Source organism: Juglans microcarpa x Juglans regia, chromosome 2D (genome assembly GCF_004785595.1).
Source record: "Juglans microcarpa x Juglans regia isolate MS1-56 chromosome 2D, Jm3101_v1.0, whole genome shotgun sequence".
Lineage (NCBI taxonomy): Eukaryota > Viridiplantae > Streptophyta > Magnoliopsida > Fagales > Juglandaceae > Juglans > Juglans microcarpa x Juglans regia.
The window spans coordinates 38,808,954-38,834,824 of record NC_054596.1 but is presented as its reverse complement, the minus strand read 5'-3'; the positions used below and the strand labels follow the sequence as shown (position 1 = coordinate 38,834,824).

The 25,871-nt window shown below is 37.4% G+C and overlaps 3 protein-coding genes, 1 long non-coding RNA gene and 1 other non-coding gene across 5 annotated transcripts; 2 read left to right on the top strand and 3 right to left on the bottom strand.

Moving 5' to 3' along the window:
- Positions 1-317: 317 nt before the first annotated feature.
- LOC121249506 (protein NRT1/ PTR FAMILY 6.2-like) lies at positions 318-4,949 on the bottom strand. The gene is made up of 6 exons (XM_041148206.1): positions 4,766-4,949; positions 4,536-4,638; positions 2,360-2,577; positions 1,607-2,151; positions 992-1,335; positions 318-880 (listed from the first exon to the last, which is right to left on the bottom strand). The coding sequence occupies exons 1-6, from the start codon at positions 4,766-4,768 to the stop codon at positions 318-320; spliced, it is 1,776 nt and encodes a 591-aa protein (XP_041004140.1). The 5' UTR covers positions 4,769-4,949.
- A 5,771-nt stretch (positions 4,950-10,720) lies between these two features.
- Positions 10,721-11,434, top strand: LOC121248673. Its single transcript, XR_005937497.1, has 2 exons — positions 10,721-10,852; positions 10,992-11,434. It is a non-coding gene; the product is annotated as an uncharacterized LOC121248673 (long non-coding RNA).
- Positions 11,435-13,331: 1,897 nt separating this feature from the next.
- LOC121248079 (pentatricopeptide repeat-containing protein At4g32430, mitochondrial) lies at positions 13,332-15,929 on the top strand. The gene has a single exon (XM_041146436.1). The coding sequence runs from the start codon at positions 13,542-13,544 to the stop codon at positions 15,918-15,920; it is 2,379 nt and encodes a 792-aa protein (XP_041002370.1). The 5' UTR covers positions 13,332-13,541; the 3' UTR covers positions 15,921-15,929.
- A 147-nt stretch (positions 15,930-16,076) lies between these two features.
- TRNAS-AGA lies at positions 16,077-16,158 on the bottom strand. Its single transcript has one exon. It is a non-coding gene; the product is annotated as a tRNA-Ser (tRNA).
- Positions 16,159-22,921: 6,763 nt separating this feature from the next.
- Positions 22,922-25,871, bottom strand: LOC121250094 (NHP2-like protein 1). Its single transcript, XM_041149032.1, has 5 exons — positions 25,717-25,871; positions 25,481-25,601; positions 25,154-25,257; positions 23,395-23,526; positions 22,922-23,283 (listed from the first exon to the last, which is right to left on the bottom strand). The coding sequence occupies exons 1-5, from the start codon at positions 25,717-25,719 to the stop codon at positions 23,257-23,259; spliced, it is 387 nt and encodes a 128-aa protein (XP_041004966.1). The 5' UTR covers positions 25,720-25,871; the 3' UTR covers positions 22,922-23,256.

The window sequence follows — 25,871 nt, the reverse complement described above, 5'->3', positions numbered from 1 at the left end:
TTAATTTCTTTTTTCATGATACCATCACCAGTATATATAGATTCACACATAATTAAGAGATCGATTAAAAAATAAGAAGCTCCTAGCTAGTTTGGGCATGGCCTGGCCGGGGCGACAGAAAACCAAGATTATGGGGGTAGAAGATATATCATAACATCTCAAGCCACTCCATTAATTTTGAACATCATTACATTATATCAAATGGAGAAGAAAACCAAACTCAAACCGATATTATATATTCCTTCTGTACAATCCCAACTATATATGAAACAAAGAGCCGTAAAATGCTTAACCCTAACGACTCGATCGGTACTTAATTAGCACTTCTCCTCAATGGAGGATCCATAATTAACAGCAGTACCAGTACTAGCACTGATCCCCATCTCATGCAGATCAGCAGACTTGGTTTTCGTTGGCCTGTACCAAGCTGCACAAACCAGATATACTACAAAATTTATGGAGCCGAGTACTGCCAAAAGTCCATAGAAACAATCAAGCCTCCCATGATTGATATCGTCTGCCAGCCATCCTTCACCATCCTTACTTCCTGTCACCCTCTTCACGATCGAGACCAAGAAACTACTGACAAAGAAACCTAGAGATAAGGTTGTCAGGAAGAGACCGGTGCTCATGGTTTTCATGCCTTTGGGTGAACCTGTTATGAAAAAATCTAGTTGGCCTGTGTATATGAATGCTTCCCCAGAACCCACCAAGAAGAATTGTGGGATTAAGAAGAAGACGCTTATTGGCAATGTAGCTGTAGTACTGTCACCCGTGGCTTTTGCTACTGACAATCGTTTTCTCTCGCATAGGGCTGCAGCTGCCATTCCACAAGTTGACATGACAAGCCCGATTGCAATTCTCTGGAGATTTGTAAAACCTGTTGATGAAGAGAGCTAGTTATGAGTCATTGATCATACAGATTTGCCTCTGTGCAGATTCTTGATCTATAAACTATATCATGAACGATTAATAATATATTAACATATACCCGGTTTCCCTTTCCATTTCTTCCAAAGAGGCATGATGAGGCGGTCATTAACGGCCAAAGTGATCATAATGGCAACTACGAAGAAAACAGTAAGGGAGCCAGCAGGAATTTGAAAATTCCCAAGGGATCTCTCCATGGTCGATGCTTGCTCTACAGAGAAGGTGATCATCTGTGCGTATGAAGTCCAGAATATGATGGTTGTGGCCCATACTGGTAACAATCTTATCATCATCTTCACCTCCTCCACTCTTGTCACTGAGCATAGCTTCCAGGGGTTAGGAGCAGCACCAGCTGCACTCTTCTCAAAGTCACCTTCAGCTACAATGGATGCTTTGTCCAGGAAACTAGAATGAAATCAAATTTAAAGAAGAGAAGGAGAAATAGTCATGGTGGAAATCCAAAAAATTTATAACATTACTCGTATAAATAATTTTCTTGTTTCATAAGCTAGCTAGTGACCAAATATCTTTTTATGTTTCGGAAACTGTACGTGCAAGCACAACATGTACTTTTATTGCACTATGCTTAATTAAATCATTGATTTTAACTTGCATGGGTTTGAACTTTAGACATAGGGAGCATGCACAAGAAAAAAATATAAGAAAAAGAACTTACCAGAACTGATTCGTGTGATTAATTCTTGAGTTCTCCGGAGTATCCTCATATAATGAGCCAGCATTAAAATGGAGGTCCATATTCCTTTTCCTAGTAGCTGCTACAATAACTTGGAAAATGTGAACTATGGGGCTTCCCATGCTTTTCTTGTACCTATATCTTTTAGTCCCAGATAAGAACACCATGATGGCTATGCACATGGAAACAGAACAAATCCCATATGCCCAGCTTCGACCCACTTCATCTTGTAAATAGACAAGCACAGTGACAGCAGTCAAAGCTCCAAAGCTAATGAAAAAGAAGAACCTATTGAAGAAGTATGCCATCTGAGCCTTCTCTTTCTCATCTTTCTCGTCGAATTGATCCGTTCCAAATCCTGATACACTCGACTTAAGGCCACCAGTCCCTATTGCGATTAGATACAAAGAAACGTAGAGAATTCCAATTTGGAATCCGTTGGCTTGTTTGCAATCTGTGGCAGTTGCACCGCAAGTTGGTGGGCGTAATTGTGGTAGTTTTGTCGAAATTGCTAAAGCACCAGTGCCCTAAATCATCATCATCATCATCATCATCATAAACATGATCAAGAAAAATAGACATAGGCACACGTACACGCGCGCGGATTAATTACAATCTGGAAATTTTGAGGCAATTAATGATGAGGCCAGAAACTAAGAACATGAATATAAATCAGTACTAGTGCAATCGAATATATAGATATAGTACTTCATTGTTATATATAAACTTACGTACCAGAGCTTGTATTGCAGAAAAGATGGCGATGGTCTTGTATCTGCCTAGGAAAGAATCGGCAAGAAAGCCTCCAAGGAAACACAGAAGAAAGGATGTACCCAGAAAGTCTGTAACTATATTGGCGGAAGTTGAACTAGGCAGATGCATTGTTCCAATCAAGTAGGTCACTAGGTTAACTGCTATTCCCATTGTTGAAAGCCTCTCACAAACTTCAATAACTGTAAGTTAAAACAGTAAAACTTCCAAATTAACATATATATAAATTTTAAAAGATTAATCGTCAACGCATGCATGTGAGAATTGTGATCAGGACTCCATGCAACTCATGCTGGCCTGGTTAAATATTATCTTTTTTATCTGAGTATGAATTGCTTTTCAAACTGATTAGAGCACTCTTAATTCGTTTAGTACTCTCTTTATATTTAATTAACAATAGAGATCAAGATTGTACCAGTCGCATCTTATATATATGTATATATTTGTGTGAGCGCACGTACATATACACACTCAACGTTACTATTTTGACGTGTTTCCTCCTTCTCTCATTAAACTCTAGAATTATGCATATTATTTTCATGATTATAAGTGCTATAATTATTATGAGATTTCATAAAAGTAAATTTACAAACTGATATGATTTAAGGTGATACGTTAGATTTTACTTTATAATAAAAATAATTTTTATAGCATGATATATCACATCAGTTAATTTATAGATTTACTTTTGTGAAATTCTTTAGGCCAACATATTTCTCTATTTTCATTAGATAACTCTATAATTATAATAAAGTCTGCTACTAGTAATAATAAAAGTTCACATCATCAGCAGTACTGTACTAGTCGTATAATGACTATAAGCTAAGCAAGGTAAGATCAATATCATCGATCGACATGTTTCAAAATGTAAATTGAATTGATCGATTGCCCAATATATGGACTACGTACGTACGTTCGTTTTAGTACGTCCCACATTCAGTTTGTAGACCGGCCTCTTAATATCAAGATCTTGATATTACAAATAACAGACAAACAACAAGATCGATAGAATTAAGACTTAGTTCGGGGTTGAATATTTATCCTTGGACTTGGTGTATGGTGAAAGAAGCCCTACGCACTGGCGTCTCAAATCTGCTAGCTGATGTATTAAGATATAAAATAAATAATAAAATTTATTTATCTTTATTAACTTAAGTTTTTTGAATAAGTAGTGATTTCATATGGTATCAGAGAAGATGTACTGAGTTCGAATCTTAACTCTACACTTTATATCATTTAATTAAATATTTCATTTATTAGACCTAATTATTGAGGAGATCAACTCTGACCCACAAGTGAGAGAGATTAGTGTTAAGATATAAAATAAATAATAAATCTACTTATTTTTATTAGTTTAAACTTTTGAAATAAGTAGTACTGATTTCCCATTATGCATCTTTTATGATACAACATTCGTTTGAGCATTGATCTTTGTCTGTACGTCTTCTCGTAAAGTACTTTGAGTCTTGAGCTACAAATCTAGCTACTTATATTTACTTATGTCTAATATATAGCCCAAAACAAAAAACGAAACTCATTTCTAATCGTAGTAACAAGAAAACAAACATTAATCCGAGTTTGAAGTACTGTAATTGTACAACAAACAAAAAGCTAGCTAGGAGAATTCAACTCTCTCTCTCTCTCTCTCCCTCTCTCTCTGATCTCTCACATCTCTCTGAGAATTGTAATTTCGACGTACGTTGCATATAAGTTTTGTTGATAAAAGGTCAGGAAACGCATTAAATGTGTTCGCAATGTAATTAATGGACGTAAATTCAGCTTAGAATCAACGGGTACCTAACTAGGCACTCCACTACACGAAGCAATCATGTCTAGAAATTCTAAGTTTTTTTTAATGCACTAATTAATGGAGGAGACCTTCATTCTTCTTGCATGAGTCATCAGTTATCACTACATCTACCTGTTTTTTTTTTTTTTTAGCAGAACATCCGGCGAAGGAAACCTTGAATAGAAGTACACTAAACTCAAAGAAAAAACACAAGTGGAAAGCAGAACAACTAACCAAGAAAAAAAAGGCCTAAACTCACTACAGGACATATACATGGACGCCTCACATCTACCTGTTTTAACTAACAAGAAGAAGACAAAAAGGTGACAGATTAAGAGGAAGAAAACAAACCTAGAATAAGAGCAGCAGGTACCCAACCGCCAGTTTTAGATCTATCAGCAGGAAAACCATAGTAGTCCACAGCATCAGCGACCGTCCAATTCATCTTCCCCTCCTAAGAGATGGAGAAATATTTTAGAAAATTGTTTCATTAAACAGAAAAGACTGAAGAAGAGGGAAGCGTTCCCAAGTACTCATGCCATGACCAAATTAAAAATGAAAGCTAGCTTTTCAACACTAACCATTTTTCTAATCAGTATTCCCAAGGACGTATACTATTCAACAGGGAATTAAAGAGCTAGCGTGCAATGCTGAGAAAAGAAAGCTAGCTAGGAATTAAAATAAGGAAGCCTTTCCTTGATCTATAGATGTTCCAACTCACTAGCTACTTAACTTTGTCATAAGAACTTGCCCTTTTTATAGGCAAAAAGGCTAAGCCATATATATATAGAACTTGAAGTGACCCTCAGTACCATGCACACAAGTCATGAGGACACATCACTGCAGCTTCTTGATAAGGGTAGGGATTAGGTTTATCCCACATTGATAGGTGGAAGGTTCTAGGGCTGATTGAAAGTACTATTATCTTTAAGTAGGTTTTGGTTAAGAAAAGGTGATGCACTGATTGAGAAAGGTTAGATGAAAATTGGAATCTGGAACATACGTTCATGATCTCAAACAGCATTTTCAGTAGTACCACATGACCTTTCTTTGTGGTGGGTTACATAAGCTTTGGTTACAAATTAGGTTATGACCCACATGCATTATATACCCAAGGGCGCCGTCCAAGTGCTTTTGCTACCCCACAAGCAAGCCGGCCTCCTACCTCTTGGTTTTGTCCAGTGTCTGTGTTTCTGTATGGGCATAAAATGATAAAATATATATAATATATTCTGATCAAAATTCTAAATGACATGATTCAGAGATCAGTCAACTTCTTGGCATTTAAGTAGACAAAACCCCTTCCTCGTGTTTTTACTTGTACGTACGTGCGAGCTCTTGACGATTATATGGATAGAAAATGGGCTGGCCCGATCAGCCCAGCCGATTAAATTGATTCAAGCATTCCATGCATGTAAGTGGCGTACAAAGTGATGGTTAGGTCCGGGTAGGTCCCGAATCCGACTTGTTGATGAACCCAATGGATCGAGGACTCGATGATCTATCCTCAACCAGTCAGATATAATAATTAAGGGGATCAGTAAGTACTACACGTGGTAAAGAGAATGCTGATCTATTGAAATTCCATTACAGATATATGCTTGATCTTTTTTTGGCCGAACCATGCTAAGCCCCTGTGTTTATATTCACTTAAGATTTTCATGCTAATCCAATTTGAGACATCGGGTCACTGATTGGTTCTCCTAGTTATTTTGGGAATATTCATTTGGTATGATTAACAATGTTGCCATGATTATCTATTTAGTCAATTGGAGAAGTTATAATATAGGCTAGCAATTAAGTGTTATGATCATGATCTGTTTAAAAATGGACTCATGGATTGAAAGTTTCTTGTTTTTTCCTAGTTAATTGAGAACCCCGGCTGTTTCCATCTGCTTGTCAACGTTGGAACTTGTTCATACAGTCAAATGATGGATTATTATTAACACTCCAATAATATTGAAACTCAACAGAAAATTATGGATTAAGAGTTGCAATGCCATGGCACTCAACAGAAAATTCATGTATCCCTACTTTCCTTGCACCTGGGGTACCAACAGTGAAGCCCACTCAACATTTCAAGGTCTGAACCAAAGATTTATTCATTGCTATCTCTCTCTCTCTCTCTCTCTCTCTCCAACTCTTTAACTGGAGGGAGAATCTATCCCTTCTCTTTTTCCCTTCCCATCTCTTTAGGGATTAAGGTCCTCTCTTACCACTATCAATCTCCAGATCATATGTTGATCTATGACTCCTGATCAATAGGTATTATTAGGAGAGGTCCTTCATATACAAGCTTTATACTCTTTAGATTTAGATATGACAGAATCCATGCACACTATTGATGACAGTCCTAAAACTATAGGAAGTTCAAATCTCCTTTTGATATGTACTATGATGAAGTGGATACTTTCTCAAGTAGTTTAATGAGATCGAAAATTGACTGATCTATCACATTCTCATGACTCATGAGATCTTAACTAGATGGAGATAGGAAACCCTTCATTTCATTGTCAAATAATTTAACCCCAGCTGCTTCAAAACTCTTTAAATTTAAATAAAACTTAGAAGGTCAGTATCTCCAGCGTGAGTTTCTTATCAGTTTTGGTAAAAATGAAAGCACATGGTCCAAGACAAATGTCAAATATATATAAGAGCATCCTCATTGGCTTGGCCAAATGAGGAGGTTGGCTAAAATTTGTATAATTGATGTCAAAAACATCCTACATTGAATTAGGCAAATCTAAAATAATTTAGACTTTTGCTACAGTGGTTAGCCAAATATGGAGAACCACAATTGATTCACCAAATATTAAAATATTAATTTCTCACTCTAAACAAATATTAAAATATTAGTTTCTCACTCCAAGCAAAAATACTATTTGGTTTGTAATTAAGGAATTTAGATAGAATTTTAAATGAGTTTAATCAAATATTTTTTGTTATTAGCATTAAATGACTTTTGAAAATATGATTTTTTTAATATTAATTTAATTAGAATATAATTATTATTAATATTTAATTGGTAGAGATACAAAATGTGATAAAAATAAATTAAATAAAGAAATTATTAAATTAATAATATTTTATTATTATATAGAGAGTGAATAGATAATCTAATGTGAGAGTTGAATTTAAATGGAATAGACAAATAGAAAAAAGTATGATATTGACTAAATTTTAAAAATGAATTTAGTCAAGCCAATAAAGATACACCTAAGTGCCTATATAGCTAGCTAGCTGGGAGTGCAGTTATAAGAGTTGGAGGACTAATGTTTGGGTTGAATGAAATCACTATAATTTGGAGAGTTGACAACAAAAAGTCACCCACATTGGTCCATGTGCTCTGCACGTGCCTTCATTGGTTCTTGTAATTCTCACGTGTGTAGACAAATTATGCATTATGCAATAATCCAACAGCAAGCATACCAACTGACAGCACTAATCTCTATAACTTGATCCCACATGCCTCCCACCTCCACCGGCCATTAGGCATCAAAGCAACATCTAACATGGAAAAAGCTAACCCACTCAACAGCAGAAAAAGGGCCAAACAACACTCCCATAACCAGACATTCCCTTTGTGGGTCCAAGTACTCGATCTTTCCCCTTCCTTCCACTGACCCCAGTATCTGCAATCAAGGATTTTTCTTATTCCTTTTGACTCTTCCTCAATTATCACATGAATCTCAACCACTGCTGGGCCTATGATCTACAGGAGCATTTTGGCCTACCCTTCCCTCATTGGGTGTAAATATATCTGTGTGTTGCACATGAATGTTATGATCCAAGTGCATGTGAAGGAGGGATGGCATTTATTTTATTTTATCATGCAAACTAATTGGTGGTATCCAGCTTTTTGTTTTTCCTTTTCATCCAGCACCACATGACATGCATATCTCCCTTAGGATTTGTGGAGGAAATCTCTTAATTACAATAAGATAATTGGCACGACTTGGTTGTATACTTTCTGCAGATTCAGACATTCTGCATGATATCCATTAAGGTTAGTTTTATCTGGGCCCGGTGGTAGAACCATTATTTGCATATCTTTTTCGGGATATTACCAATATATATACCGGTATGTTGTTATATGCTGTACAAACCAAAATTGTGAAAAGTACAGTACTGTTATAAAACTCATAATAAAAGGAGATTAAATGGTCAAATTATAGTCAGAAGATCAAAATTCAAGTTTATTTGTTGGCACCACTACAATACTTCATTAGTTATAAATCAAATCAATACAATGTCAAACTTTTTTTTTTTTTTTTGGCATTCTCTCGTACATTGAGAGATTTGAAAATAAAGAAGACATAATAAAACAAGCAACTATAATTAAACTATAACTCAGTTTATTTTTAGGTAATGAAGTTGTATTCGCGAAAAAGAAACTTTGTATTCTCTATCACTTGGCATTCTCATTTCTTTTCTTTTCTCTTTAAAAGAAACTTTGTTTTCTCTATGTTTAATAGTACATGATAGTGAAATATACAATAATGTAATAAAAATTATAATGAAATTAACATTCAAATGAAATCAGTTTGGACTGAGGCATGGAAATATCATTTTCTTTAAGGAGATTCAAGCCCTCTGCAGTGTATAAAGTCTCAAATTAACCGGTGCAGCTGAACTCTTCTTGACTTGACTCCTCCAAGATACAACAGCCCAACTGATCGTCGTATAACCCGAACCAACTCTGCACAAGTGGTTGAGCTCAAAGCTCCACAAAAAAAAAAAAAAAAAATACATTTCTTTTATTTGGAAATACTCTCAAAAATATATACTCTCTAAACTTATATTTATTATCTCACTTATTCTCAAGTATATAACACTACCATATTGAAATACCAGAGCAAATATATATAAACCGGACTAAGAGAGACTCTGGACGACGTAATAGACATAACGGGAAGAAATAAAAATAATGGACCCAACGTCTAGGAATTAATGAGATGAAAAACAATAAAGTGAGCTTAACGGTCAAAACAATAAAGAAAACCAATAAAGCTCATAACAAACGGCTTAAGGAAATCAAGCCCGTTTACCAACGGCAACTAAAACCAACGGAAATAAAATTATTATTAAAAATATTAACAGTACCTATAGTGAGAGAAAATTAGTGTGATTTATTAGTGTTAAACAAAGTAAATTAGTGTGATTTATGAATAAATTCTTGTGTATTCATGGTTTTCCAAACGTTGAATACACAAGAATTTATTAGGACCTATCATTAAAACAAGAAAACATTCATATTAATAATGGGAAAATCTTATTCATGTTTTCAAGTTCTAACAAATAAAAATAAAATCTATCTTCATAAATCCCTTTTGCCCCCAAACTGGAAATTAGACATCAAGTTCATCAGCATGCGCCAAATCTAGGTTCAAAGCCATAATTGAAAAATGCATGATATCAACAACTCATATACAAACTAGAAACCACACAGATATTTCTACAGTACATGTACAAAACACAAAACCCAATCTCCAAACGGAACTAAACCAAATCAAGCAAAGATAAAAGAAATGAAAAGAACCTATATGTGAAATCTGAAGGCAATATCAGGGGTGGTCGTGGTGGTTGCTTGGCGTGGAGTGGTGGCTCTGGAGGAGCACGGCGGCGCTGAGGAAAGCTTGTGGTCGTGGGTTACGAACAGAGCAAGGGAGAGAGGGAGGGCATCGGGCTGCTGAGCTAGGTGTGGAGGAGAACAGGGCTCTAACAGAGGACTGTTGACAGCGTCGAGGTGTGATGGCGAACGGCACCCCCAACGACGGCGATATAGAGAAATGAGAGAGAGAGAAAGGTGAGGCCAGATTCAGGAAAAAGGCAAGAGATCGGCATGAGGGCTAGGGGAAAATGAGGGGGTGGCCGTCGAGGTGAGGTGGCGGTGGAGTGGTGAGGTCGTTGGTAACAGGCTGTGCGTGGCGGAGGCTTGAAAGAGAAGAAGGATTGGGGAGAGAGGGGGGCGGGGGGCGGGGGAGAGGGAGAGGGAGAGGGCTGGAGGGAAAGAAATGAGGAGAAAATATAACGTGCAGGTTTTAAATTTTATTAGCTTTTCCAGCGATTTTCATTCGCCGCTAATAAGCTTAAATTGCCGCATATGTTTTTACAGCGACAATGTTCGCCGTAAATAGCATCAATTGCAGCAATTTTTCTAATCGACGAAACTATAACACCACTACAGTTAAACTTTCTTTGTTGCAGCGACCAAACTCGTCGCTAAAGGTAGAAAAGTCGTCGCAAAAAGTGAAGTATAAATTATTTTCCTCCATTTCCCAACTATGCACTGGAAACTAACCGGCGACTTAAAAATCGCCGGAAATAAGGTATATTTGTAGCAATTCTTTTTGGGACGGTTTTAAAATCGGTGGAAAAGGTCAAATTTATTGTAGTGACCTTCTTTCCTTGTTTGTGTGCACTCCCTTTTTCAGTTATCTCGACCACGTTCCATGTTTTTACATATCCTAACTTCCAGGCCAATATTAAATTTCTTATTGGGTTTGAGCAATGCAACTAAAAACATGAGTGCGCACAAACAAGCTCTTGGCATCTGTGAGAATCTAAGAGAAATGAAGATCAATATGCTTGGTTTAGAAGTCAAATCCAAGTTCAATGGCGTTCCCATCTACATCTGTAAAGCGATGCGCATTAAACAAAGGTATCAAGTAATTTTTTTTAATCGTAATCAGAGGTTCCATAAAGGCCACTGATCAGTTTGATGCGATTCCCTCTTGGAAGTTTGTGGTAATCATTTCTTCTAATGATATCTGCGTTTTTTTTGTTTTTTTTAATCTTTTTTGCAAGGATAAGGGTGGTTTGAAGGCCAGAGTAGGACGCATGCAAGACACCCTTGAGGGAGAGGTGAGGGCAACGAGAATGCAAGGCACTTCTAAACTTTTCTGTTTTTTTTTTTTTTATTCAAAGCACTGGAGGCTAGGTGAAGTGTCACCTCTCATTCGTCCATGATCTTTGCCATCCGCTGCCTACTGGCCTCGATCTGTTCTAGCTCTTTTTCACTTCAACCACTTCTAACGGACAGAGATTAACTTACCAGTCATGTTACGATGACTTATTATATTATTTTCAGATTGTTTTCTCGTCTTTTTTCTAGAAATTAACTTTAAGGCCTTTGTATTGTCTTTTTTACATTAAATATATAGCTACTTCTTGCTTATCTTTGTAAACTGTACGTATATAAGTCAATACAAATTATGGGACTGGAATCATAATTAGGTTATATTTTCTGATTTGTTTTTGTTTGTTGCAATGTAATATTTGTTTGGGATATTTGGTGGGGTTTTTCTCCCGTATCTACCATACTTTTAATTATTTAGTAATCTTATTTTTGAATAAATTCATAAGCATAATTTATCTCATAAAACTGATTTTATAAGAGATGATTATTCATTCTTTATAAACATGTCCAAGATCTTGTTCACAGACAATATGAGATTATTCATCAACACTCTCTCTCACGTGTTGTCCAATATTTTTTCAATTTTTGTCACGGAGTAAGTAGTGTGGGTCCTTCATTCGTGATATTAGAGTCTGTCACAAGACGAATGGAAGCCCATACTACTTATCCCGTGACAAGGTTTAGAAAAAGATACTGACCTACACGTGAGGAGGGTATTGGGAATAATCACACGTTATCTGAGGATAAGATTTTAAATATATTTATAAGAAATGAACAATTCTCTCTTAAAAAATCAGTTTTATGATATGAGTTATGCCATAAATTTCTTCAATTTTGCCAAAATTTTACAAGACCATATAAATCTCAAATAATTGGAGCCATTTGCCAATTGTGGGTATAATCATGTTGATTCTGAATAAGCATATTATATTCATCCCCAGCTAGCTACCTCTCTATATTAAGGATAAAGACATTTTGCCACTGATGATGATTACTTGGCTGTATTTATCCCAAATTATGTGCTTTTCATGCACCAAGACGACTAGTCATGTCATGTTTAATGAGACTTGCCATAGTTTGTGGCATGCAGATCAAGAAAACAGTTCTTTAATGCAATCTACTTTATGTGGAATTAGAGGATCAGATCATGCCATAAATGATAACGTCCAACTTGTTGGCTTGCTCAATATTTGTTTGATAATTGTGACGTGATTATGTATTAATATATTAAAGAAAGTATTAGTGTAGATGTGGTTAAAAAACAGGTGGATCAACTCAGTCTCATCTCACTCCAATAATATTAAAAGCTCCATATTATCGTTAAAAAATAGACTATATATTTATATATTAAAAAAAAGGATAAACTTATTGGCAAAGTAGTGGCCCAATGGTTTTTGGGTCAGACCCAAATAGGTTGTAAAGGTCTTGGCATGAGTTCAAATCCGAATATGCATTCACCTTAATATATAGGCTCTTCCTATATGATCAGATTTCCAACGGATATGGTGTTACTATGGTTTTGTTTTTTTTTTTTTTTTTAAAAAAAGCCGGTATCTACATGTCTAATAGTGGCCCCATCTTAAATTTATTGACAAGTTCTTTACTTGTGACGGAGAAATATTGTGGTTACAAGCCAAGCATCTGAAGAAGTATAGGTAAGAACAATAAAATCCTCTCAAATACAAACCAACAAAAGCAAAACACGAAAAAATAAAGTTTCAAAAAGTCTATATAAACCTATTAGACAAACCACTGGTAAATCTAACAGGCCTGAGTAGATAAAAAAAAAATGCTAAACAGGCCAAAAAAATTATAAACGAATGGTAGGAAAACCCACCTTATCTACCCGAACAATACCTTTTAAAAACAAAAGAATTTGTTGGCTTGCCTCATAAATAATATTTCTTTTCAATTCTCCTTGCTTAACCAAAAAATCCGCAGCTTGATTTGCTTCCTGAAATTGATGGATCACTCTAACATTAAGCCCCTCCATCCCGTTTGCTTCCTCAAACTTTTTTCCTCCAACAAAAAAGAAAATAAAACATAATTTAATAATGACAAATTTCCTATAACGATGAAAGTGCTAATTGATGAAAGGGTAATATCGTGGTTCATTTTAAATTTTGTCTTTCTTAATTATAATTATTGATTTATATATTAGTTACTTAAAATGTGTCTTAATTCCTTTGAATGAATAAATTATAAACATAATTCCATTGAATATCTTTGTTAAACGAACAACTTGGTTGCGTTAAGAGAATCCAATTAATGGAAGCTTTTTAAGGTCCGTGAGTATGGTTGTAGAAGGGTTTAAAGCTTCTCTGGCCCTTCCGGAAGGGTTTTAACTCAAGGGTTTAGAAGTAGCAAAGAGAGAAGTGTTGGTTTTAGAAGGGTGTTAAGGTTCTCTTCTGATCCCAACAGTGGACCGTTAGATTCTCATGGTAGCTCGCCGACTTGATTTCAAAACCCTCAGTGGAATAATACCCAGGCAACGGTCAAGTAGCGTTATAGGCTTTCACTCACTCGAACATGGACGCCACCACCTGTTCGACCAAATTCTTAAGCCAAATACCGTCTTCATTAACCGTTCAATGCTCAACTATTTGCACAGAAACTTTCCATTTCAAGCTCTTGATATCTTTAAGAAGCAGTGTCAACTGGGTTTTGTCGGCAATGTTGATGAAGTTACTGTGGCGCTTGCTGTCAAGGCTTGTCGCAGAGACCCAAAACCCGGTGTCCAAATCCACGGGTTTGCTGTTTCTTCTGGGTTTATTTCGTTCATTACCGTCTCGAATTCTTTGATGAATATGTATTGTAAATCTGGACAGTTTGGAAAGGCTTTATGTATCTTTGAGAAGTTGATCGAACCAGATATTGTTTCTTGGAATACCATGCTCTCGGGGTTCCCAAAGAGTGAGGATGCGTTGGCTTTTGCTCTTCGGATGAACTTAAATGGGATTGCATTTGATCCCGTGACTTATTCTACAGTTCTTGCATTTTGTTCAGACGACGAAGGTTTTCTCTTCGGGTTGCAATTGCATTCGCTTGCAATCAAATTTGGATTTTATTGTGAAGTTTTTGTTGCAAATGCACTTATATCAATGTATTCAAGATGCGGGCAATTAATGGAAGCTAGGACAGTGTTTGATGAAATGCCAGAAAGGGATTTGGTCTCATGGAATGCAATCTTATCAGGGTATGCTCAGGAGGGAAATCACAGCTTAGAAGCGATTTTGGCTTTCATTAAAATGGTGAGAGAAGGGATAACGCTTGACCATGTATCATTTACTAGTGCAGTTTCGGCTTGTGGTTATGAAGTAACATTAGAGCTTGGGAGACAGATACATGGTTTGATTATAAAAAGAGGATATGAGAAACATGTTTCAGTTTGTAATGTTTTGATCTCAATGTATTCAAAATGTGAGGTCGTTGAAGATGCAAAATTGGTCTTTCAGATCATGAATGAACGCAATGTAGTCTCTTGGACTACGATGATTTCTGTCAATGACGAGGATGCTGTATCCCTCTTCAACGAGATGAGATTGGATGATGTATATCCAAATGATGTTACATTTATCGGATTAATCCATGCTATAACAATCAGGAACATGGTGGAAGAAGGCCAAATGGTTCATGGGTATTGTATAAAGACTAGCTTTTTTTCAGAACCAAATGTTTGCAATAGCCTCATTACCATGTATGCTAAGTTTGCAACCATGCACGACTCACTGAGGGTGTTTGAGGAGCTTGACTACAGGGAAACCATATCATGGAATGCTTTAATCTCTGGGTATGCTCAGAATGGGTTTTATCCAGAAGCCCTGTGCACGTTTCTTTCAGCAATCACCGAGTCCAAGCCAAACCAATATACATTTGGTAGTGTCTTGAGTGCAATTGGTGCTGCTGAGGATATTTCTTTAAAATACGGCCAGCGATGCCACTCTTATTTAATAAAACAAGGATTTGACTCTGACCCAATTGTGTCAGGAGCTCTTCTTGACATGTATGCAAAGCGTGGGAGCATTTGCGAGTCTGAAAAAGTCTTCACTGACACGCCCCAGAAAACTCAATTTGCTTGGACAGCAATTATTTCCGCCTATGCTAGACACGGAGACTATGAATCAGTGTTAAGATTCTTCAAGGAGATGGAGAGGGAAGGGGTAAGACCTGACTCAATCACTTTCCTTTCTGTACTTACCGCATGTGGTAGGAAGGGGATGGTTGTTGTGGGCCATCAGCTCTTCAACTCTATGGTTGAAGAATATCAAATTGAACCATCCCCAGAGCATTATTCTTGTATGGTGGATATGTTTGGCCGAGCAGGAAGATTGGAGGATGCAGAGAACTTGGTCGGCCAGATTCCGGGACAGCCAGGATTGTCTGTGCTGCAGAGCTTGCTTGGGGCTTGCAGGATGCATGGGAATGTGAAGATGGGGGAGAGGATAGCTGATGCTTTGATGGAGATGGAGCCAATGGGATCAGGTTCATATGTATTGATGTCCAACTTGTACGCGGAGAAGGGGCAATGGGAAAAGGTAGCAAAAATAAGGAAAGGGATGAGAGAAAGAGGGGTGAAGAAGGTAATAGGGTTCAGTTGGGTGGATGCTAGTGATGCTGGTAGTTCCTTGTATTTGCACAGGTTCTCATCAGGTGACATGTCCCACCCACAATCTGAGGAGATATGTAGAATGGCTGAATGCATAGGATTAGAAATGAAGGCTTTGAGAGACAGCGAGAGAATGGGAGGACGGGAGAGAGAGCATGCATTCCTTGGACTTGGAACCCTTGAACATGGAGGGTCAAGTTTTTACATATAATTATTTACTTGAGTTGATGCATACATTTGATTGAAATGAAGAAAGTGGTTAATTGAAATCAGTGCACGATGGCTATCTTGAATCGTGAAAAACTAATATCAAATTGGAGGGGGAAGCTTATGGGAGACAATTAAATAACAGGGGAATGTAAAAAAACGTGAGCGGCAGGATTCGAACCTGCGCGGGCAGAGCCCACATGATTTCTAGTCATGCCCGATAACCACTCCGGCACGCCCACTTCGATGTCAAGAGTCGAAACCCATTATGATTTAATTACTGTACAACAATAAGTAAGCATCGAGGTTTATATTTTTTTAATAAGAAATATGATTTTATTATAAAGTCTTATTGATTATGATTTCAGAAAAAAATGAAAACATACGCGGAAATTTGTTAAGTTGGAACGTGTTTTCATTTAAAGTATATAGAAAAATTAAGGAAAATGATATATGTCGCCTAATTTTGTCCCCTTAATTTGACCGTTTATGTATTTTTTTTTTTTTATTTACTTTATGGTTAAAGAAGTAACTATTAGTGTATTGGTATTTTTTTATTTTTTAAGAATATTTAATAATGTTTAAAAAAGATTTAAAATAAAAGGCAAAAAAAAATGCAATTTACACTAGGCGCACACTAAGTGGGCAAACTTGAGTGGCATAGTAGCACTACCAAAAATTAATGGATTAAATTAACTCACATTGCAATGGGTTATTTCTTTAGGGAAAAAATATATCAGAATTTGAGAAAAGCAAAACTAAAAAGAGTGTAAATTATTCAGAGTAACATTACTAAGAAATTCCTTTGGAATGGTAGTCTTCTCTCTCTATTACGTTAGAGGAAAGAGAGGAAAAGTGGGTAACACTATACCCTAGGAAGATTCTAACAGCTTGTGGCAGAGCAGGGTGTACGGTGGCACAAAGGTAGTGTAAGGTGGTCCTCTGACCAGTGCAGGGTGGCAGAAAGATTCATTCGAGAGGAAGACTCTGCTTCAACTCTTGGTGGATTGAGGAAGGTTTTTGTTGGTGGTACGTAAGAAAGGTGTTGGAGGAAGTAGAGAGTGGAGACGATGGAAAATCTGTATAAACAATGGGATAAGCTCAAGCTAACCGATGAAGAAAAAATGAATGTAGAGCTAGATGAAGATTTACTCGAGGAAATAATGAGCAAAGGAGAATGTAGCCTGGTTGGAAAACTGTGATTGGAGAGGAAGATAAGTTCTGAAGTGTTGGAAACCATGATGGCCAAGGTGTAGAAACTCAGCAAGGTAGTGAAGTTTTTAGAGATAGTCAAGAATGTGTTTGTCATTATATTTGCAAACCATGCAAACAAACAGAGAGTGTGGGAAGGGAAGCCATGGCTGTTTGATAATCAGTTGATGGTGCTCAAGGTGTTTGATGGATTCACGCCTCCAATGAAGATATGCTTTGATCATGAAGAGCTATGGGTGCATATGTACAACTTGCCTCTGGCTTTCATGACCAAACAGAGAGGAGAAAAGTCGGGAAACACAGTGGGGAAGGTGATGGGCATCGATGTGAAGGGAGATGGAAGTGGCTGGGGAAACTATCTAAGGGTTCTTATAGAAACGAACCTCACAAAGCCTCTGGCAAGGGGAAGAACCATCTCAGCTTAGGGCAATAGCTTGTGGATCCCATTCAGGTATGAAAAACTACCATTTCTTTGCTTCTCATGTGGTAAAATCATACATGATTCCAAGGGTTGCAGTGAGACAAAAGACCTGAGTGGAGGGAGTAATGAAAAAGGAGGAGCAATTTGGGGCTTGGTTGAGAGTTACCTCAACAGGGAGGAGGAAGAACAGTTATGATTACAGTGGAGTTAACAGAAGAATGGGGTCTTGGAGGGTGGAGGTAGAGAAAGAGGTGGAGTCAAACTATAATGAAGGGAATGAGGAATTGAGAGAAGAAAAGAGGATGATGCAGGTGGAGGTTAATGCTACTTAAGGGGTTGAAAAGAATTTGAGTGAAAGGGCAGAGGAATCTAAGGGTGATAATGATCTCAAGGTCACTGATGGGGATATGAGGTATGAGGAGGTTGTGAAGGAAACACAGGGTATTGAGGCAGGTTCAAAAGAAAAAAATGAGAGTGGAGAAGGTTGTGAAAGAAACTCAGATAAATGAGATAGTTTCAATGGAGAAGGTGAGGGAGGAGGACGATGAGGTATTAAAGGTTATGTTCAAAAAAAGGAAATCCTGGAAAAGAAAGGCTCAGGTTATGGGTAAAAGGAGTGTGGGTTTGAGCCATGTTTTAGCAACTAAAAGGCCTTGTGAGGGAGAGTTGAGCGGCATAAAGCGGGGATGGAAAAAAAGAAGCAAAAATTTTCTATAGGAGAGGAATGAAAGTTACAAGAAGAATTGGCAGAGGCTGCTAAACAGCCCCGCCAAGGATTATGAAAATACTAAGTTGGAACTGCCGAGGGCTTGGCAACCCTCGGATAGTTCAAGATCTCTGTTGTTTGGTGGAGGAAAAGTTGCCTAGTGTGGTGTTTGTGATGGAAACTAAAATGAGGACAAATAGGTTGGAAGGCATGAGAAGGAGGTTGAGAATGGCAGGATGTTTTGGGGTGGAATGGAACGATAGAGGGGGTGGTTTAGTACTGTTTTGGAAAGAGGAGGGAATGGTGAAAATATTGAATTTTACACAAAGACACATAAGTGTGTGGGTATGTGACAATGAAGGGTGGAAAAAATGGCTCTTAACAGGGTTTTATGGGCAACCTGAGGCTAGCAAGAGGCAAGAGATCTGGAATTTATTAACTTCTCTCAAGCCTGCTCGTGATAAGGGATGGTGTGTAATTGTTGACTTTAATGAAATACTCACCAATGATGAAAAGGAAGGGAGAAGGCCTAGAGGAGATAATTTGATGAACAACTTTAGGAATGCTTTGGAGGATGGATGGTTATCAGATCTAGGGTGGAAAGGAAACAAATTCACTTGGAGTAATAGGCATGGGAATGACACTTTTACAAAAGAAAGGCTGGATAGAGTGGTTGCTAACAAAGTTTGGATGGAGACCCATAAGGAGATTAATGTGGAGACTTTAGTTGCCACAAGCTCAAACCATAGACCTGTACTTTTGAGCTACTCACAAACAGATGGGATTTAAATATATGGTGGCACAAATTTCAGGAATGAGGCATGGTGGGCTACAGAAACAAACTGTGAACAAGTGGAGAGGGAGGGCTGGAAGAAAATAGACTTTGGAAGATTACCTTTTGAGAAACTGAAGAGGTCGATTGATGGGTGCACAGGATCTTTGAAGAGGTGGAGCAGAAGCCTATGGAGGTATAAGGTGAAAGAGATCAATGAAAAATCTGAGGCTTTAAAGCTTCTACAGGTGGATGAAGGGAGCCATAATATTTCTTAGTCAGAAATTTCAAAAAGATTTGGATGGTTTGCTTAAGCAGGAGGATTTGAAGTGGAGACAAAAGGCTAAAAGGCATTGGTACAAACATGGAGATAGAAACACTAAATATTGCATGCTTGTGCCAATGAGAGAAGGAGGCAATGAGCAGAGATGCAAGCTGACTAGCAGGAAGGATATAGAAGAAGTTTTTCATGGTTATTTTGAGATGTTGTTATTTTCTTTGGAACCATCCCAAGAGGAGTTAAATGATTACCTTAGGGCGATGAAGCCAAGAGTGACTAAAGAGATAAATGAAAGCTTATCAAAAGATTTCTATAAAGCTAAAATTGAATTGGCAATCAAACAAATGACCCCACTGAAATCTCCTGGACCAGATGGTTTAGGGGCTTGCTTCTACCAAAATCATTGGAATATTTTTGGTGATAAGGTGTGTGAAGCTATCTTGAAGTTCTTAAATGGTACACCTATATAGCCCTTATTCCTGAGGTTAAAAATTCAGGTGTGGTTAGTGATTACAGACCTATCAGTCTATGCAACGTGGTCTATAAAATTGCTTCTAAAGTATTGACTAACAGATTTAAGAAGGTGTTAGCAGTAGTTATTTCCCCAACAGAGTGCATTCATCTAAGGAAGGCTGATTATTGATAACATTATGGTGGCCTATGAGGCCCTCCATTCTATGAAGACTAGATTAAAAGGCAAGGTTGGATCTATAGCTATCAAGTTGGACATGTCTAAAGCTTATGATAGGATTGAATGGTGTTACCTAGAGGCTGTTATGAAATAGCTTGGGTTTTGTGAAAAATGGATAAATCTTATCATGGAATGTGTGTCGACACTGAGCTACTCAATCTTAATTAATGGCAAGCCAGAAAGGAGAATTGTTCCAAAGAGAGGCTTGAGACAAGGGGATCTCATTTCCCCTTATCTGATCTTGGTATGTGCAGAAAGATTGAGCTATTTGCTCAATTATTCTGATGCAAATGGCCTTCTAAGAGGTGTGACTATGGCAAGAGGAGGCACTAGGATAAATCATTTATTTTTTGCGTATGATTATGTCCTATTTGGTAAGTCAAAAGATGAGGAATGGCAGAAGCTTATGGAACTACTAAAGGTCTATGAAAGGGCCTCGAGTCAGTTTCTGAATAAGGAAAAAACATCTGTTTTCTTTAGCTCAAATACAAAGGATGAGGACCTGACCTTAATTTTGAAGGAAGGGGGATCTGTTGCCTGTGGATGATGCTATGAACAATACCTTGGTTTACTCTCTATGGTTGGAAGATCCAAATATGACTCTAAAGTATAAAAGATAGGATATGGCAAAAAATTAATTGTTGGAAGAACAAGTATCTATCACCTGCTGGTAGAGAAGTGTTAATCAAGGTTGTGTTGCAAGCAGTACCTACCTATACGATGAGTGTTTTTAAATTGCCTAAGAACCTGTGTAAAGAGATTAATAACATGTTATCTAGGTACTGGTGGGACAGTGCATAGGGGGAAAAGAAGATTCAATGGCAAAGTTGGGAAAACATGGAGATTCAAAAATTAAAAATGAGGTATGGGATTTAGGGATATTGAAAGCTTTAATACAGCTTTATTAGCCAAACAAGCATGGAGGTTTCTGCAATTTCCTAATTCTTTGGGAGCCACCATATTTGGAGAGAAGTATTATAAAGCAAAACACTTGCTGGATGCTAGTTTGGGTAATTATCTCTCTTTAATTTAGAGGAGTATTTGGAGTTCTTTGAACTTGCTTAAAGAGGGGTTGAGGTGAAGAGTGGGGAATGGGAAAAGCATCAATGTGTGGGGTCACAAGTGGCTTAATTCTCCATCAGCATTCAGTGTTCAATCTCCTGTTAAGATGCTTGATAGCAATGCAAGGGTCTTTGATTTATTGAATTATGATGGAAATGGGTGGAATGAGGAATTGGTGAGGGAAATCTTCATTAAGGAGGAAGCATATCTGATTTGTAGCATCAGTTTGAGTAAGTTAGGCTCAGATGACTAAATGATTTGGTGGCCTTCTAATAAGGGATCTTTCGCTATGAGGAGTGTTTACTTTGTAGAGCAAGGCAGAAAAATATCCCTTAAAGGTGAAACCTCTAAAGAATGTGAAATTGATAAGAAATGGAAGAGTATTTAGGAATTGAAGGTTCCAGGAGGAACCAAAGCTTTCCTATGTAAAATGGGGGATGACCTACTAGCTACAAAGAAGAACCTGTGGAAGAGGAAATTGGTGGAAATTGCAATCTATCCAGTGTGTGGTCAAGAGGAGGAGACAGCTATGCATGTGGTATGGCAGTGCCCAGCAGCAAGATATGTATGGGCAGTATCCTTTAGAGCTGCTAAAAAATGGACTAGTGCAGAAGATAATTTTCTACTGTTATGGGATAAATTCATGGACAGATTGTCTTATGTGGAGCTAGAACTTGCTGCTGTATTGATGCGCATGTTATGGATAAGAAGAAATTCGTTATCTTTGAAGATAAATTCAAGGACCCTGAGAGCTTGGTTAGAACAGCCAAGGCAACTCTTGATGACTTTTAAGATGCTCAAGGAAATGAAAAGGGTCAAGAATTTTCAGTGTCAAATGAGGCAAAAGGGGGTGAAAGAGCTAATCATAGGTGGATAAAACCTATTCAAGGTTTCATCAAGGCAAATTGGGATGCTTCCCTTGGTAAACACAGCTTGGGATTAGGCATAGTCTTTGAGAGATGATAAAGGAGATATCATGGCCTGTGCTTGTTACAAAAAGAACCCAGTACAAGATCCCGTGGAGGCTGAAATTGTGGCCCTCTGGTTTGCAGTGGAGCTGTGTAATTCACTTGGTTTCAACAAAGTAATCTTAGAAGGAGATGTTGAAGTGGTGGTGAAAGAAGTCCATAGTGAGGAGGAGAATCTGTCCTCTGTTGGCCATGTTATAGAAGATGTCAAGACTGTTTTGAACGAGAGAATAGCTTAGAGAGTGCAGCTTCTCCGAAGATAAGGGAACGAGGTGGCTCATTTGTTAGCAAAGAATTCTTTTTAAGTTTGATCAAGAGAAGATATGGGTAGAGGAATGTCCAGAATTTATAGCTTTACAAGTTTTTAGAAATGCAAATTGTATTGATTCAAGTTCTGTTAATTGAAATATCCGAGGTTTTGATTCAAAAAAAAAGAAGTTTGTAAATTGTAAGCTTCAAATCTTTGCCAGGTCAGCCGGAGACACGTCCATCGGTACATACTGAAGACAGTAGCATTGTCCTTTCTTAGAAGGGCATATCCAAACTAATTTTCCAGAATTATAATTATCAGGCAGCATCAAACGACGGTCTTCAACCTTCTGGATCGATCAAACCACCACACCATCAAGATGTCAAATGTCAATACTTCTGAAGAGCTCATTCCTTGGGTAGGATTTACGAAAGGCAGGAGTACAGGCATATGTGGGAATAATAGTAGAGAACTTGACCAAACAGCTTTGTGTAACATAAAGTCCCAACGTCCTTGATCAAAGAGTTTTCTTGGCTTAATTTCTATTCAAATGCGAGTGAAAACTCGAACTTGTCACCAAGTCCAAAAAATGAAACACCAACTTCTAGTTGACAAAACTAAAACCAATATCCAGTACGGTAGATAAAAATAAAAGCTTAGCTCAAGATCAGTGGAATAATACCATAGTACATAAAAGAAACCAAAAAGAAAAAGTACAGAAAAAAGAGAACAAGTTGGGCAATTTCAACTGCAGGCAACAATCAAATAAAATTACATCAAACTTGTTGTAACATAAGTTTAAATATCATTCCTGCAAATTGCTCACAAATATAATTTTAAGAGTATTTGCTCACATCGCATAGAAGTAAAAATCTTAATTAAGACACTCATGGCACAACTTCATCAGTCAAAGCCTCTAAAGGAGCGACCAATGTGATCCAAGAAGCCCATCATACCGAACACGCACTCCATTGCACTTCATATCAAAAGCTTCTCAATGGCATCCTGTATTTCACAACCAAAATCTCAGAATCCATGGCCAAATTCAACAAAGAAAAGCACACAACATTTATTGGATATAGCACAATATCAGAAGGCAATCAGTACAATAAGCACCTTGAGTTGTTGTATTTGGGATTTCAATTGGCTTCCCTCATTAGTTGTTACAGAACAGGCAATAACAGGCCTGGTCACTCCACAAGCTCGGCCAAGTGCTTGCTTTGAAGGGACGAACACATAGGGCACATTCTGCCAAATTGAAAAAATAAAAAGTTACATGGATCTGAATGGAAAGAAGACAGGGGAAACAGTCTACTTATATGGTAGCTATAAAATCCTAAAACTCACTTCTTGCTTTTCAGCTTTTATTTTAAGGAAATAAAAATAGTACGTGAAGGTCAAGTTCCATGTTCTTGCCAAGAAAGAACAGTGGGAAGAGGGATGCATAAGATCAAGTGTTTCATAGCTCAAACAGAGGTAACAGCCTCAGCTCAAGTTGAACAAGAAAGGGATCCAAACTTCTTCCTTAGTCACATGACCAGGATGGCAGTGCTATTAATATATTATTGATCAATACTAGTACAGTTCACATATGGTAGGTGCCAGACACTTCATGAATTATTTGACTTTGTAAAGATTCCAGTGCCAACCTTTCTAGAATCAACAGAATATACAAACTGTATTGCAACTAAATATCATAAAAAAATCAGAGTTCCCTACCAATGCATGGCATTAGCCACAGAAAACATCCATCTATATAAAAATCAATCATATTAGTTTTGTTATTTATACAGCAAATGCAAATAAGACAAATTAATAGTTTGGTTAGTTATAAAGCTAATGAAAGCATCCAAAATATAAGACAAGTTAGCTGCTATGAATACAAAGCAAAGGCTACAGATGCAGACCAGACAACCCAAACATGCAAGAGTCACAAATATGGTAGTCAAGAAACGTGCAAACCAGACAACCCAGCATTGACAATTTTTCTTTTATCAGTAAGTCCAGCATTGACAAACTTGCTTTCAAAAACAGAAATTTCCAGCACACAATATAGAATATTGGCTTCAAAATGGATATATTGCCAAAGCCCCCACCATTCACCTTGTATCAATAATAGTCTATCTTAATGGACATACTACCCATTGACTGCCTCAATTTACAAGCAAGAAACTTGGAGACTAAATTATTGAGAAATGAGATGAGATGAAATATAGCTTGTCACAATTCCAATGACCTTGCAACCTACTAACCCTACAAAGGTTGAGTTTTGGGGTTCAAGCTGTCATAGCTGTGAGTAATAGTGCAATTGCAATTCGTACTCTATTGTTAGACCAAGCCATAAAAAATATATAGCATATATAAAATATTAAGGACTGTCATTTGCCCCATGGTTTAATCAACACCAACTCATGGGAGAAAAGCTGAAGAGAGGAGAGAATGAGGGGGAGGGAAGGGAAGCAGGTAAAGGCAGAATAGAATTTAAAGATTGAAAAATAGATATCATAATTGAAAACATCCATAGGTTTACAACTACTTTCCCTCCAAATTTACCCAAACAATCGAAAACATAAAACATGACAAACACAATCAATTAAATTGGAATTGCATCTCATTACAGGCACTTGACCAAATGTAATCCACCAACTGATCCGATTTTCCAAGTAATCAATAATGACTATGTGAAGTAAAATTCACCATCAAACAAAATTATATTAACAGGCAAAACAGGAAGAGTATAAACAGGTGAAATTTAATAGACGCATAACAAACCAATTACATAAAGCTAACTCCACCTAAAACCAAGATATATCAAACATTAAAATCTTATATGAGTATGTTTATTCAAGAAAGTGATTAAGGGAATGAAAAATACCTTATCTTCGGCAAGCAGTGGAAGATGGAGAAGGATCTCAAGAGGCTCGGTGTCAGCAGCCATCACTATGAACTCAGAAATACCCCTGTTCAGTGTTTTTGTGGCTGAAATCCCATTAAGAAAATATAACCAATGTCAATAAAACAAAAGAAAATTGACCCAAGAACTAAATAGAAAACTCATCGTTTGTTTAGAACCTTATTGTTTCATTCGAATAATCAAAAATCATCTACAAGTTTATGTTTTTCTAAAAAGGGGATAAACCACGTTCCTTGAAGAGCAAAGCAAACCACTATCAATCTGTAATTGGGGTTGGAAAGCAGAGACCTTCATTGGCGCCCTTCTTGAGCTGCTTGTAGTTAGCAGCTTGTTGAACAAGATCCATTATTGTGATTGTGAGCTGCGCATCGGCCAAGGGATACGCTTTTGGATTGACTGCCTCCCCTGTCTGCAAAGAACATACAACAGCAACACGCATAATGAACGAATAACGAAAATAATCAAACCCACTGTGTGTGTGTGTGTGTGTGTGTGTGTGTGTGTGAGAGAGAGAGAGAGAGTACCATTTTTAGTGCGGATGATTCGAGGGAGAAGAGGAGGGGCTAGGGTTTTTGCTTACACGGTAAAGGGGAACACAGAGATTAGGGTTTAAGGGGAAGCGATGGCAGCTGCAACAAACATTCGTAGAGATGATATATATATACACGCCGAGAGGGAG

What these genes read in the sequence shown, in the direction of transcription:
- LOC121249506 (XM_041148206.1), bottom strand. An exon ending in TTTCTGCAATACAAGCTCTG is followed by an intron (nt 2,152 to 2,359) that starts GTACGTAAGTTT and finishes ATGATGATTTAG; the next exon opens with GGCACTGGTGCTTTAGCAAT. An exon ending in AATCACACGAATCAGTTCTG is followed by an intron (nt 1,336 to 1,606) that starts GTAAGTTCTTTT and finishes ATTTCATTCTAG; the next exon opens with TTTCCTGGACAAAGCATCCA.
- LOC121248079 (XM_041146436.1), top strand. Translation starts at nt 13,542, where the DNA reads ATGGTAGCTCGCCGACTTGATTTCAAAACCCTCAGTGGAATAATACCC.
- LOC121250094 (XM_041149032.1), bottom strand. An exon ending in CACTGCTTGCCGAAGATAAG is followed by an intron (nt 23,527 to 25,153) that starts GTATTTTTCATT and finishes TCAATTTGGCAG; the next exon opens with AATGTGCCCTATGTGTTCGT. An exon ending in CCCAAATACAACAACTCAAG is followed by an intron (nt 23,284 to 23,394) that starts GTGCTTATTGTA and finishes TGTGAAATACAG; the next exon opens with GATGCCATTGAGAAGCTTTT.